A 14,794-nucleotide genomic window follows, 5' to 3' on the forward strand; every position below is an offset into this window, starting at 1 on the left:
GCCATCAGAGTTTCCTGGCTTTCAGCTGGCTTGCCTTTCTAGCCCTTGATCAAGATGATTTTCCTTTCACGTATACTGCTTTTGTTTAAAGCAAGGGATATTTTTGAATTGACTTTTGCATAGTTAGAAGTGGTTGGCTTTCCCAGGGGGCAATGGGGAGCTTCATTTTGTCACTGGTAGCTTTTCACGTTGGGTGGAGTGAAGCTCTTGCCTTGGTCCTTCCTACCACCCATTCACACATTGGTGTATGGTCTGGTCCTCGCCATCCAGCCTTTTCTGGGACCCAGCATGCCCATGTCTGATCAGGCGCACATGTTGGGAAGATGTTGGGATTTATTTGCATGCCTAGATCGAAGACTGGCTACAGGCTGCATTAACTCCTTTCAAGTAAACTGCAGTTGGGCCTTGAATCCCACTAATCATTAACAGGGGTGAGTTGTCATTTATAACAGCAGGCCTGTGGGCTGAACTCAGTGAACAAAAACCACTTGCAAGGGTGTAGAAGCCCTTCGGAGACACGAGGGCATTGCCACTTCTTGGAGTATCCCCAGGCTAACTCTCTAAAGGATACATGACACACAAGATTTGCCATGTAATGCTGTTTCACATGAGTTCAGTGGTAAGGAGCACACTTCAGCTCCAAAGATAGACCTTTAGAGCTAGAAGGAACTTGGAGACTGTTCAGTCCTGTGGTTTTCAGACTTTTTTTTTTTTTTTTTTTTTTGCTGAAGAAACCATTCCTCCAATGCAAGTTTACACAGAATGCCCATAAATAAAATAGCGAACCACAGAGTTATTCCAGAAAGCTGGGGGGAATGAGAAGCCCACTCATTTTCACTGCATCTTTCACGGTCCCGGTAGGAAAACCACAGTCCTCCAACCCTGCCTTCGGTACTGATGGGCATCTGAAGCCAAGGAGCATAGGTTGGTGGGATAGAGCTGAGGTCAGGCAGAATCCTCAGTCCCAGCAAATTAATTAGCTTTGCTGGTCGCAGGCTCATTTATCTGTAAAACTGGCTATGATGTCAGCCTTGGAGTTTTGAGAGCAGTGAAGTATTACATATGAAAGCTCTGAGCACCCTGCCAGGCCATACATAGTAGGTACTCATTAAATGGTCACTTTTGTTCCATTTTTGTCCAGTCACAGAGCTATTTCATTGTTCTGAGTCTTCCCCAACACAGCAAAGCTCAGTCCAGTTTTTTTGTTTTGGTTTTTTTTAAGATTTTTTATTTATTTATTTGACAGAGATAGAGACAGCCAGCGAGAGAGGGAACACAAGCAGGGGGAGTGGGAGAGGAAGAAGCAGGCTCATAGCAGAAGAGCCTGATGTGGGGCTCGATCCCGTAACGCCGGGATCACGCCCTGAGCCGAAGGCAGATGCTTAACAGCTGTGCCACCCAGGCGCCCCATCAGTCCAGTTTTTGATGAGTTGGCCAGCACTGTGTTTCTACAGACACAAGGGATTCATCTTCAGATCTGCTTTTATCTGGTCTTTAAATTGTTCTCCTTGGTGGTACATGCTTATTTTTAAAAATCTAGAATATATGTGAAAATGAATGGAAGGTAAAACTTAGCCTTACCTCCTAAACAAAACCTTCATTAACATTTTGGCCTATTTCCTTCCAGTGCCCCCCCCATCCCCTAGTGCATGTGCTTGTATGGGACATGAGGAGATGATTGTTTTGATCTTTCTTGCTGGTGGGAAGAAGCTTTGCCAAATCCCACCTTTCAAAACAAGCTATTGGAAGCTGGTCACTGAGAAGAGGAACAGATGTTGCCCGTCTCTTTCACTGTAACTGTAAGATCAAACCTTCCCATAGCTGTAAACACTCTTCTCAGATTAAGCTTGTAAATTATACTATTTTCTGGGAAGAGTCCCAGCCTTAAACCAGCTCCTCTTCTCTCAACCAGCAGTTTGCCAAGGCCCGACAGAGTCTTTTCGCCTTTTATCCACATGAGTCACTGCCTTCTCTTTTCTAGTGTGGATCTGTGGTTTGGCTTGGCAACCCTTTGCTTACAAAATAAATTGCAACTAAGTTTCCCAACTCTTTTAAGTAGGCAGACCCCACTTGATAAATAGCTCATCCACACCTCTGCCTAAGACCACTGCCCCCTCCTCTTGCACCCCAGCCCTGTCCTCTGGGCTGCTGTGCCATCACCCTGGGACCAGGAGCTGCAAAGCAATTTATGGGTTCAGAAGTGGAGAGGGGGGGAGAAATTGTGAGACAGGAACAGCTTAGGAATAATGATCCCCTGGGGTCCTGGAAAGGAAAAGGAGGTCGAGAGAGGAAGGTGAAAATAATGCAAACTTGACCCGCCGAAGGTCAGCCTTCAGGTCAAACCAGGAAACCATGAGAGAGACTCCACTTTTTCCTACACACGTCCAACCTGTTGCTCCTACAGCCAGACCTCTTGCTTTACTGTGTGCTAGTTCGGTGATATTGTAGGCTAAAAGAACACAGTGTGGGCTGATCTCCGTTTGTAACATCATGTCAGTGGGAAAATGCATTCCGAGTTCCAGACGGCCAACTCAAAAGCTTTGGAACACAACCCACTGGTGAGTGAGAGACTGCAGGCATTGTATTGAGGGTCAGTCCCAGGACTGTCTCTGCATACGGGGACTGACACAAGTGCCCAGATGCACTTTATTTCCTGAAACAGACATCAGTAGGTATTTCTGTACATAGAGATCCGATCAGAAGGAAATAGCAGTGAACCCAGTTAACTTGTGAGTCAGGGTTATGTAAAATAACCATGCTGGATGATTCCAGCTTGATGATGTGTGTGTGTGTAGGAACGGACCCATTCAGATAACCAGACCAGACTGAATGATAGTGACAGGGTTCTCTTACTACGGATGTATCCGAGACCATGTGGTGAAGGAAATGGCTTCCCAGTGCAGCACAAGGTACCTCTGGGGGTATGTTTTAAAATAGCAGTGTCCAAGGAGCCTGGGTGGCTCAGTCATTTGAGTGTCCGACTCTTGGTTTTGGCTCAGGTTGTGATCTCAGGGTCATGAGATCAAGCCCCATGTTGGCTCTTCACTCAGCAGGGAGACTGCCTGAGATTCTGTGCCTCTCCCTGTGTGCTCCCCACCCCCCCTTGCTCTCTCTCAAAGAAATAAATCTTTTTTTTTAATAAGATTATATGTGTTTGCTAGAGAGAGACAGCATACAAGCAGGGGGAGCAGCAGGCAGAGGGAGAAGCAGGCTCTCCTCTGAGCAAGGAGCCCAGTGCAGGACTCGATCCCAGGACCCTGGGATTGTAACCTGAGCCAAAGCAGACACTTAACTGACTGAGCCACCCAGTTGTCCCAATAAATAAATAAATCTTTAAAAAATAGTGCCCACATAGTATTTGTTTATGTCCTTCTTAGCTTTTGGCATGGGGGCGTTTCAGATGAGGTCATCCTCTTAGGTCCGTTTCCTGAGTGTTGATCGTTTTGTGACATAGAGAACGGCTTCTGAGAGGGGACCTGGAAGCGTAATGCTCCCTGACATCCCCCTCTTCCTCCTTACCCACTTTCCCCCAGAACACCTCTTTCCGTTGTGGAAAATTACACATTCACAAATTGTATTTCTTTCCTCACACCAGCCATATTCCCACACAGAGACAGATTCTGGAATGATCTCATGGATGAATCATGCCGTTATCCGGCTGTTTATAGGAGCTGCCTTTAGACAAAGATTTTGGTGTAAGCTACATTAAGGCCCCTTCATTGTCTGCCAATTACCCTTGGGGGGATGGCTTATCGATGGAGTGCTGAGTGTGAGGGGCAGGACTCTAGACTAAAAGCCGCTTTGATTTCACTTTTTCCTGTCAGCCCTAGGCTTTGTTCCATTGACTCTGAACTACAAGTAAGCAGACCCAATCCAAAATGGCAGCTGTATTGTATCTGAAGAGGCGAGAAATAGGACTTCTTAAACTATGATAAATGCTTATATCACTGAGTTCCAGTTGATGCATAATCTCTTAATTAAAATTAGCTCACAAGTAGTATTTCCTAATCCAGCTTTCAAGCTTTGCTCTATGCAGCAAATCTCTCTCTTTTTTTTTTTTGAAAGATCTGGAAATCCTATTAATATTTAACTGGCTTTTAAATTACTTATGCATCAAAGTGTTCAACTTATTGTTGTCCCTTAATGAGCAAGTGCCCAGTGGTGCTTCTGTTTGGCATTACCAGGTCTCAAGTTGACAGCACCATTAAATGATCACAAGTGGCAGTCAGGCCATCTTGGAAGCTAAAAGCCCTGGAAACTAGTTAATTGGATTACTCACACAGTTCCATCTCTTTGCAGATGTTAAGTATTTAAATCATATCTTTTTTTTTTTTTTTTTAGGAGTAACATTGGTTCGTTCATCATATGCTCCTTAAGGAAGAGGCTTTGCCTTAAACTTCTTGTTGTTTTTTCTTTTTTAAAGATTTTATTTATTTGTTAGAGCACAAGCAGGGGGAGTGTCAAGCAGAGGGAGAGGGAGAAGCAGACTCCCCACTGAGCGGGGAGCCCATTGTGGGGCTTGATCCCAGGAACCTGGGATCATGAGCTGAGCCAAAGGCAGACACTTAACTGACCCAGGCATCTCGAAACTTCTTATTTAATAGAGAATCTTGTTTGATCAGTTCCATGCATTATGGCTCCATGAGCATCAGAAAAGGTAATGAAAGATGATTTGCCTGTTACACAGGATGAAATCAGGAGTTGGCCATAGTGTGGTTACAGTGACAAAGGTAATCCCCTTTGGGCACCAGGATATCTAGGTTGGCCATCTGCTCTGACCAGATGATTCCACAACTGCAAAATCATGTGCATTTGCTCTTTGCTGTGGGAGCCAAAACTAACAGAGGTCCAGGGGGTTTCCAGCCACCAAGTCATAGGCTTTCAAGGAGAGCTACATTCAGTGAATCGCAGGGCCATCCTATGAAGAATAGGGTTTCACTCCACAAAGAAGAAACCTCTATTTCTGCCCCTTGCTTAAGGGTATAACTGCTGCTTGGCTGTCTCCCCAAATGCATTTTCATCTTCTGTTTTTATCGCCTCCCCCATCTTCAGTGAGCCCCTGCCCCGTCCCCCCTTAAACCATCTCCCATCCACCCCCATCCCCATTGGCCAGATTTTGTAAGAAAACCTTTGTGCTGGGTTTTCAAAGTGTGTCTGTTGCTTACAGCCTCTGCAAAAGAAACTTGAATAGATGAGAAATGAGCTCTTGCAGCTAAGTAGGTCTGAGCTACAGCGTCACCCGGGCCTGTGGAAGAGAAGAAAACAGACCCTTGCATTGTCCATGGTTCCTGACCGCTGGTTCTGTTAGTGCATCGGTCCAAACGAGATCCTTCCCTGTGACCTGCCTAACCACAATTGTCTCTGAGTGCAAGCTCCAGCGTGTAAACCATAATGCACACAGTTGGGCCGGTATCCACATATGGTATTTGAACTTGCCTCCATGCCATTTTTAGAAGGAGGTGGAACGTAAATAAATTAATATTTGGACTCTGCATGTATCTGGGAAAAATAATCTAGGCTTTTCAAAGAAACTGGAAAGGCTGATTTCGGTCTGCTTTCAATTACTTACAGCTGCAGTTCCATGTTCTCCAGTTCTCTCTCCTGCTCCTGGAGGGTTAATGCTGGCTGTTGAGCCAAACGATATTTCTGTTTTCATACACCATTTTAATGAGAATTCAGAACAATGATGTTAGAGAGAAAACATCAGGATTTTATCACTACTCCCTGGGGACTTCTGCTTAATCCTTTTTCACTGGCATTTTTAAAAGATTCTGTTTCTGGGTGTAGCAGCAGCACCATTCACAGTTCCCTTCTGTCGGCAACTCTTCCTGGCTCCCCAAACCGGGGGTGGGGGGCGTCCGGGGCCATAGGTCTCTTGCTTGCTTTACACTCACGTGTAAGTCCTGAGCAGTTACTTTACCTATAGATTAGGTGGTGCAGTGTGAAATCGCTGTGTATATAGTTCAAAGTGGGCAAATAACAGCATTTTCATGTGGCTCGTGTTAATACAAGGTTTGGTTTCGGCAGAGCTCTTAGCTAAGGAACCTAGAGATAGATGTTTGTCAGCCTGTTTGTGAAAGATGCCTTTTCAGATGCCAAGAGTCTTAATATAGAGACAGTAAAAAGCTAAGAAACTGACCTAGCTTAGATGACATCTGTGTCCTATTCAGCGGACGTGCGCGTGCAAGCAGATGTGTATACGAGTATGCTCTTAATTCAGGGCCACCAAAATGGCAGCCCGGAAGTTAGGGACAACCTCTTCTTGAATTGGGTGTGGAAAAAATGGGAAAGCCTGCCCTCAGCCGCTGCCATGAAGCTGTCCATTTTCTGGAGTAGTTGTAATATTTATTACCACGTGGGTGAGGTTTTGAAGTTCAAATCTACTTAATATGAACTATTAACCCCCCCCCCCCGAGGCCAAAGGGAAATTAAAACGTAATCATCACTGGGCATCCTCCTTTCTCCCCATCAGGATGTGCAAAGGAGCTGGAGTCTCCCGTAATGCCTTGGATTTGGGGAGCCCTGCTGCTCTGTGCCTCACATAGGACATGCATTTTATCACAGCCAGAAGCCCTGTTCCCAGAGTGTTGAAGGGGTGCAGGGCATGGGTCCCCTTCGAGCACAAGTCCCACTGTCGTCCTTTCCCTCCCCACTGAGGGTGATCCTGTGCTGGCTCTGTCTGCAGTGTCCTGCCTCTCTCCCACCTCCTCTGGGACGCCTGACGCAGACTCTTCTCCAGTGAGCAGGGGCCTGGGAAGTAAACGTCCCAAGGCAGTGGCCAGGCCACTTGTGGGAAGGCTTATTTGGTCCAGTATGGTACCCACTAGCCATGTTGTTAGCTTCCTAGCTACCTGTTTGAATTTAAATTAACTTAAATGAGAGGTACCTGGCTGGCTCATCAGTTAAAGCATGCGACTCTTGATCTTGGGGTTGTGAGTTCAAACCCCACGTTGGCTGCAGAGATTACTTAATAAAATCCTTTAAAAAAAATAAATGAGTAAAAAGTAAATGAAAGAAAATGAACAATTCCGTTCCTGAGTCCACTCGTCCCACTTCGGGCGCCCAGTTGCCACACGCAGCTGGTGGCTGGCACATGAGACCGTGTGGGTGGCTGTTCCGTCAGGGTAGGAAGCGCTGAGACAGGGCTGGTCCGTCATGAGCGATCTGCGTTTTTCCTCCGAGCAGTTGAGGGTGGACCCACTGCTCTCTGAGCCTGTTTTCTTTCTTTCTTTGTTTTTGTTTTTGTTTTTTTAAGATTTTATTTATTTATTTGACAGAGATAGAGACAGCCAGCGAGAGAGGGAACACAAGCAGGGGGAGTGGGAGAGGAAGAAGCAGGCTCATAGCGGAGGAGCCTGATGTGGGGCCCGATCCCACAACGCCGGGATCACGCCCTGAGCCGAAGGCAGACGCTTAACCGCTGTGCCACCCAGGTGCCCCCGAGCCTGTTTTCTGACTCGCCTTGGCCTTGGTGACTGAGGAAGGAGAATGATACAAGTGAAGGGCTGTGGGAAGTGACGGCGGCAGGGAGCAGACCCACACAATCATTCTCGAGAGATGAGTTCCTGTGGTTGGGTGCGGGGGAGCTTTGCTCGTCGCCCTTTGTCTTCCATGTGGTCCAGAGTGTCCTGAGGTACTGGAATACTCTTTGCATCTAAGGACCCCTGCATCTTTAAATGCGTTTTGGGGTTTATCTCATAAGAGGAATCGTGGGTTTTGTGTGAGCACATACAGTTTACTGCGTGTTATGACTCTGTTTCCCTCAGGGGCAGCATCGGGAAGGGGGTGTGGTTTGAGTGTGGCTGGTTTGGTTCTGTGAACTGGGTTGTGTACATCCAGCAGGGCCCCCTGGCAAATGTAGGGCTGCCCAGGGAATCAGGAGCCTGTGAGCAAATAGGGACTGATGGTACGGGGCATGAGAGAAAACACCCTCGTCTCTGCCATCTGTATAAACCAGTACTGGTGAGACAGCCAAGAGCCAGACTGCCTGGCTTCTACAAGTAAATACTACACATCACACGTTGTGGAGGTAGGATACAAACATGGAGTGAGCCTCTGTCCCTGTCTGCAGCCAGCTCTCTGTTCAGGAGCACTGTTAATGTGGGCATATTTTAATATCCTTGTTTCTTTGGGTTTTCTTACCCCATGAAGATAGGCCCTGCCTTTAAAATTAGTTTCAGCCCTAAATAACATTCTCTGTCTGGCAAAATGGAAACAAGGAGACAGTTGTTTGGGAGTTGGGGATTTGAGGCATGTGCTTGGTGGGAGGCGCTTCGGGCAAGGAGGACGTCCCGGAAGCGAGCCGGAGATGCTTTCATGAAATGCGCAGCGCTGCGGGCTTTGTACCCGCTCCCCTCCCGGGGTGCCACGGCCGTCCCCTTTCTCCTAGCCCGCCACGGCTCCTCTTGCTTCATTGCCTGGTTCAGGTTCTTGCTCCATTGGCATTTCCCTTTGTGAGGGCCTGTAGCCTGGACGGCTCCTGTCGGAGACAGGGCAGCAGGGTGGGTGGTCTGTGGCATGTGCCATCCCCGGGTTCTGGTGGCCTTGCTGAGCCCCACTCTGCTCCCCGCCTGCTTGTCTGGTCCTTCCAGCTGCAGATTTGAGGTCCGTACCTGGAGTGCAGCTCTCTGTTCACATGGCATGTTTATAAAGTGAGGTGACTTCAGTCATCATGGATCTCACAGTCCCCCCACAGATGAGCCCCCCCCACACACACACACACCGGGAGAACGCAGGCACATCCTGAAAGTACTCCCATTGCTCAGAATATGCTGGGAGCTCTGGATGGGATGGTCTGCACCTTCTACCAGTGTTTCCAGCTCTGTGACTTACTGTCCTCTTTTGCATCATCCCTAGGGGCCGAGCTTGATGTCTGGCATTAACTGAAGTTGTTCACAGTCATTGACAGTCTGGTCAGTAGGTCGGGGAAGCGCTGATTGAATGGTGTTCAGAGCAAAAATATGTATAATACAAAGCTTGCAGACAGGGTTGGTTATTTGCTTCTTTCTGCGTGACTTTAGTGTTGATTCCTAAAGGGGCTCCAGAGAGTTTTGAGCGTGGCGTCCTAAGGAGACTGCCTTTTAAAAAATGCAATACTTACTGGATGCAACTTTTGGCTTTTTTTTCTTTTAAGATTTATTTATTTTTGAGAGAGAGCCCGTACATGCGCGAGCAGGGGTGAGGGGCATAGGGAGAGGGACAAGCAGACTCCCCACTGAGCGCGGAACCCACTCGGGGCTTGATCCCAGGACCCCGAGATCAGGACCTGAGCCGAAAATCAGTCAGATGCCTAACCGACTAAGCCACCCAGGCGCCCCTTGGCTGTTTGTTTTAAAACTGCCGTTAATCACACTTCTTCATCAGAGGTAGGGTCACAGCCAGTGATTGCTCAACTAGACTAGAGAATCCCTGTTTCCTTCCCAGAAGGGGAGGCTTCTTGTCTCTGTTCCCTCACTCACCCGGCTCCCTCTCTTTTTCCGTGAATTCTTCATCTTTGGCCTGGAGAGTCTTGCCTGCACGTTCTGTTTGTTCTTGCTTAGGTTGTGGGAGCCAGCCCGTGAATATGGTGCCTCTTTCCAGCCCACACAGCATGAACACTGCCAGCCCGAGATGACTTTTGACTAACAGGCACCACGTCCTAGAGACAGAAACTGGAAGACAGTCTTTTCAAATGTGGCTGCATTTTAGAATCCCCTGGCAAGTGTTTAAAACTGACACCCAGGTTGCACCCCATACCAACTGAAACAGAATGTCTGCGGGTGGGGTTTGGGTAGCAGTAGTTCGTCAGATACCCCGTAATTCTAATCAGCTGAGCGCGAGGACTGCTGTAAGGAGGGGGCTTGTCCTTGACTATGTGAGCATAACTACAGCCAGCTCAGTCTTGTACCCTCTCAGGCAACGCAGCATGCTAGAAACAGCACTGGATGCAAAACCAGTCTTGACAGCCTCCTCTCCTGGTGACCTTGGCAAGCCACTCAGCCTCCTGTGGGCTTTTTCCTCTGTAAAATAAGATAATAATAGCAGTCCTTGTCTGATAGGGTCATCTAAAGGAATGACAGAGACAATGTGTGGAAAGTCTTTGTAAATTGTGAAGTGCTGTATAAATGCTTGTTAATACTGGAGATTGTTCTTTTATAGAAAGATACTCATGTTCTAGGTCTCCTGGCAAGGTAGCTGGGGTGACTATGGTGCCATTAATTCCTTCGTTACCAGCAGTAATCCTGGGAACTGTTTAGGACAGGAATTCACTGCCAGCTTTAAAATGAAACCAGCAGCCAGAGCCTAAGAGAACCAACCATTGCCCCATGATGCCCAGGGAACGCTCCCTGGCTTCCTGTTAGTGGACTGTGAGCTGAGGGGCGTTGTACGGAGGAACAACAGCGGTCCCTCGGCTTCTAAGCCTGCCTTTCATCTTCAGGCTTTCCGTTTGATTGGGATTTCATTTATGTCAAAGTGGATGAAACAAGGTGGAACTGCCTCAGTGTTGCTAACGGGCCTCCAAGGAGGGTCAGAGGGATATTCTGTTGGCCAGGGCCCATGTGCTTGTTTTCGTCAGTGTGACTGTGGTGTCTTGTATAGTAAACATCGTCATGGCTCTTTTGAGTACAAACCAAAGCATTTTTTCTTGGGCTTGTCCTCCCCAGGGATTTGAAGTTGGATGGAGGGAAGCAGTCTACAGGTGCCGTGGGCTTGAAAGAGATCATTGGCCTTGAAGGCGTGGAGCTGGGAGCTGACGGGAAGGTAAGGCTTCCTAGCTTCCCATCAGCAAGTCTGTGCCGACACCACCAGGGTCAGGACGCAGAGGCAGCGTGACCACAACCCTTGTTCACAGTGGGTGAACCAGGTTTGGGGCCAGCCTGTCCCCACTCCCCTAGTGTGTGCTTGGAAACCCACCAAGCCAGTGAGGAAATAGCATGAGTATTTCTCCAGCAGTGCTATTTATGATGGATATGCAGGATATTGACGAGTATCCCCCCCCCACACACACGTGCATGCTCTGGAATTGAGTGGTTTGAACACGCGTTGACGGATGGTGTCAGAAGCTACATTCCCGCTACTAGAAAGTTTGTTTTGAGTAGTGAAGGGGAGGCGGAGGCTTCCCACGGTCCTGAGAAGCTGAGTCTTTCAGCCTTAGTGAGCACCTAGCAGGAGGGCTGTCATGTTCCTCCTTATCTGTGACCTGCTGGTGAAGTCTGAGGGGCGAAGTTTCAAAGATGAACTTGACCTTTCTGTGCCGGATCCACACAGTCTTTGTAAACCCTTCAAAAGCCTGTTTATGGAGATGACGCAAGTATTTGAGGCCATCTCAGGGTAGTTTGCTTCCAGCTGAAGCTGCTAGGGCAGCAAATGACCTCCCCACCTTCCCTGTCGCGGAACAGCTGGTCACCACTGTGCCCAGATGTCATCAGCCCCGAGCTCACGAGCAGGGATGTATGAGCCATGCTTCTCCAAGTAGGTGAAAAGAAAAACACTTGTTCTGTGTCCATTCCTGAAGGTTGAGTGTTCACACAGGAATGAGGGAAGTGAGCTAGAGACAAGCATCAGAGATCACATCTGCCAGTGGAACATACAGCAGGACACAGCCCCTTAATCAGACACTCTTGGGGCCTGATGTGTTCTGGAATTCTGCACTTGGTGGGTTATATAGCTCGTGTGGTGTTCAAAAAAAGAAAAAAAGACAGTGTGGTATGTGCCTTGTGTATTACACAACATCCCAACAGCTTCTGGGATAGTTCTCAAATACAGTAGTGTTTCTACTGTATAACATGAATATTCACACAAAGTGTAATAAATTAAAACTATACGTAGCCTCAAGTCAGTTGAGTAGGCAGATTTTCGAAGTGTGGATGTAAGAATATGGACATGAACTTGGTATGGATGCAAACCTATCATTGCCTGGGAGTAATCCATTTTGTCCGTTTTTGTCTTCACCTTTTAGACTGTTTCTTACACCCAATTTCTGTTACCCACAAATGCCTTCGGAGCCCGGAGGAATACCATAGACTCCACCTCCTCCTTCTCCCAGTTCCGTAACCTGAGCCACCGCAGCCTCTCCATAGGGCGTGCAAGCAGCACCCAGGGGAGCCTGGACACAGGTAACCATGGGCAGGGCCGGGGTGGGGCAGCGCATGGAGAAGGTCCCTGGACCACCGTGTGTGCTGGGTCTCCCCCTGTGTGCAGACTGGAGGACGGGTGCCTCTGGATGGAGCATGAGCCTATCCCACGGGCCATGTGACTTTGGGGCAAGCCCAATTTCAGGCCATACAGGTTCATAGCCAGGCCACCAGGGGACCTCACCAATGAGGTATTTCAGCCACCAACTCCCAAGCTTCCGCAAGGAGAAATGCCAGGGCCATCTGTACCATGCAGATAGGCTGCACCGCCCCTCCCTCCACCCTCTCCCCACCACTCAGCTCCTGATCTCAGCCTGGTTCTTGTCGGTATTTTCCTAGTTTTTAGATTTGGATCAGGTGTGAGAACGTTTCTGTGATTCTCATGGCCTGTGAACGTGAGGGAAGGCTTGCTTGCTTCTAGCTTTGCCTCTACAAACCTTTGTAAGACACAAACAAGGGAGAAAACTCTACGAAGCAGTATTATTTCTACTCTCAGAGAAACTCCAGGTGAATGGGGAGTTCCTCAGGCCTGTCCAGGTGCTGAGTTTGGAAGCCCTGTCCTTACGTCCCCACCGGCCCTGGTCACTGAGCGCTGTGTGCATTGGTGCCTGCGCTGATCTGTGTGTGTAGACAGCAGGCTGCCAGGAGGCCTTCACACCAGAAACGTGTGGCTCACGCGCCAGAACCGGAGTTACTCGTTTGGTGTGTAGGTTCAGCAAATGCGCCTTTCCGGTGCCCCAGTTTGTAACCTGAGTGCTTGCCGCACCTTTCATGCTCTGCGAGGTTTTGTGCTCTCACGTCGGGGGGAGTGATCTGTAATTTTCTAAAGTGGAAAAATTGTCAGAATGTTAAGTATCTGGTGACCCCCTTGTGCAGGGGATACCCTCTGTTGGCCTGTGGGGCTCTCTCCTGAGGGGCAGAGTGCGTGTGACTCGGCTCAAAGGCCTGAGGCTGGCCTTGCTTCGGGCTCACTTTAGACTTGGCGTTCGCCCCCCTGCTTCTGCTTCAGGGAGTCTGGGGCGCCTGTTGATTATTTTGTGTGTGATCCTCAGGTAGCGACCTGGGAGACTTTATGGACTATGACCCAAATCTCCTGGATGACCCCCAGTGGCCTTGTGGCAAGCACAAGCGAGTTCTGATCTTTCCTTCGTACATGGTGAGTAGCGGTGGTGAGCCGGTCTGTTCGCTCACCCCCCAGCCTCACCCCTCCTGCCCCCTCAGGCACGCTCACCCTAACAGGCGGCTGCTCTCTGGCACTGGGGGGGCTTCTGGAGGACTCCCCAGTGTGGTTGCTCACAGAAGGCCCAGCACAGTCTGGTCCTGGGTTCTTCTGGTCATCTGGCCTGCATATACCACTTTGGCTACCAGCTCAGGGTCAGGGACCCTCACCTCTGGGGGGACACACCTGAGCTCATACATCCAGAGACCCCACTAGGGGAGGGCCAGGCCCCTCAGGTTCAGCTCTGTCTGGAGTTCCCTGGTGACTGTAGGCCTCCACGTGCACTCCAGGCAAACGTTGGGCACTGGGCTCCAGATGACAGAATTATCTCCTGGGAGAGTGAAGGTAGGCCGCTGTGGGCATTAAATGCAAAACCTTTCCTTGCCGTTTTTGCTTCATGGACTCTTCCTGTTTTTCCCTTTGTGTAATTTTGGTTTCTGCTTTTGGCTGACCACCATTTCCCACCACTTTGTCTGCCGTTTGTCCAGACACCCGTGGGGCCTGGCTGGGTTCTGTGTACTTTCTCGGGGCAGACTTGCCCCAAATCAGTAGTGGGCAGATCCTTGGCAGCCGTGGGAAGAGGGGAGAGCTGGGCTTGTGGGAAAGCTGCCAGGCCAGGCCTGCCACACACGGCATCAGGTAGAGCACCGACCCAGAATGTTCCCACCGCCTCCCTGATGGGCTGGAGGGGGTGGATGCTGCTCAAAACATCCCACTTCGGTTCCCTTGCTCCCCCCGCAGCCCATGCTGTTCTCACCAGCCCTAGCCTTGGGAATGAGCAAACGGGCCTTTTTCTCTTCTGGGCTCTTATGTCTGCAGAGGCCAGAGTGGGACCCCATTTACTCAGAGGGCCCCTGAACACTCCCTCTGAGTTGAAAGTTCTCAGCACTGAGGTTCTAGCCTCCAGCCTCACTTTCTCCCCTGAACATTTGGCAAGTAGCTGCCATCAGAGGAACACCAGGCAGAACTCAGGTCCTTGCCAGTTGCTTCCAGCATATGTTCCATTCTAATACACCACACCGAATCAAAATGAATTACCAAAGGCATGGATTTTAAAATTGCCCCTCCTTCTCACTCTTCCGTCCTTATTTCCCACCTCCTAACATGAAAAGCAGAACCAGAGCCATGTATGGTTTTTTTTTTTCCCACTCTGTGACCTGTTAAGATTAGCTGTTACTTTTACAAAACCAGGCCTTATTCACGTAAGCTAGCACAAAATAAGTGTTCGATAGATGACCAGAATCACCGTGCTAGTGTCAAGGAGGGAGCAACTGAAGCATCATGACTTGTGTAAGAATAGGGTTCTTTATGTCGTTCATTGCTTTATTTACTAAGTAATGGGCAGGAAGCTGTGGCTGGGGGAGTTTGGGGCTGTCACAGTTGACAGACAGGAAATGGGGGCTGAAGGTAGAACTCCTGGCTCAGTGCTCTTCTCACTTGGTCTGTGACTCCCACATCCCTC

The 14,794-nt window shown here is 49.0% G+C and overlaps 1 protein-coding gene across 1 annotated transcript in view; it reads left to right on the plus strand.

Annotated features, from left to right (window-relative positions):
- The window catches only part of CABLES1 (Cdk5 and Abl enzyme substrate 1), a gene marked incomplete at its 5' end in the record, with an annotated part of 116,716 nt that overhangs the window by 82,451 nt on the left and 19,471 nt on the right, over nucleotides 1-14,794 (plus strand). Inside the window, 3 exons of the mRNA XM_034642194.1 lie at nucleotides 10,644-10,740; nucleotides 11,939-12,095; nucleotides 13,166-13,269. Coding sequence (XP_034498085.1) covers nucleotides 10,644-10,740; nucleotides 11,939-12,095; nucleotides 13,166-13,269 — 358 coding nt within the window. The remainder of the gene's footprint in view (nucleotides 1-10,643; nucleotides 10,741-11,938; nucleotides 12,096-13,165; nucleotides 13,270-14,794) is intronic.

Source organism: Ailuropoda melanoleuca, chromosome 14 (assembly GCF_002007445.2).
Source record: "Ailuropoda melanoleuca isolate Jingjing chromosome 14, ASM200744v2, whole genome shotgun sequence".
In the NCBI taxonomy this organism is placed as follows: domain Eukaryota; kingdom Metazoa; phylum Chordata; class Mammalia; order Carnivora; family Ursidae; genus Ailuropoda; species Ailuropoda melanoleuca.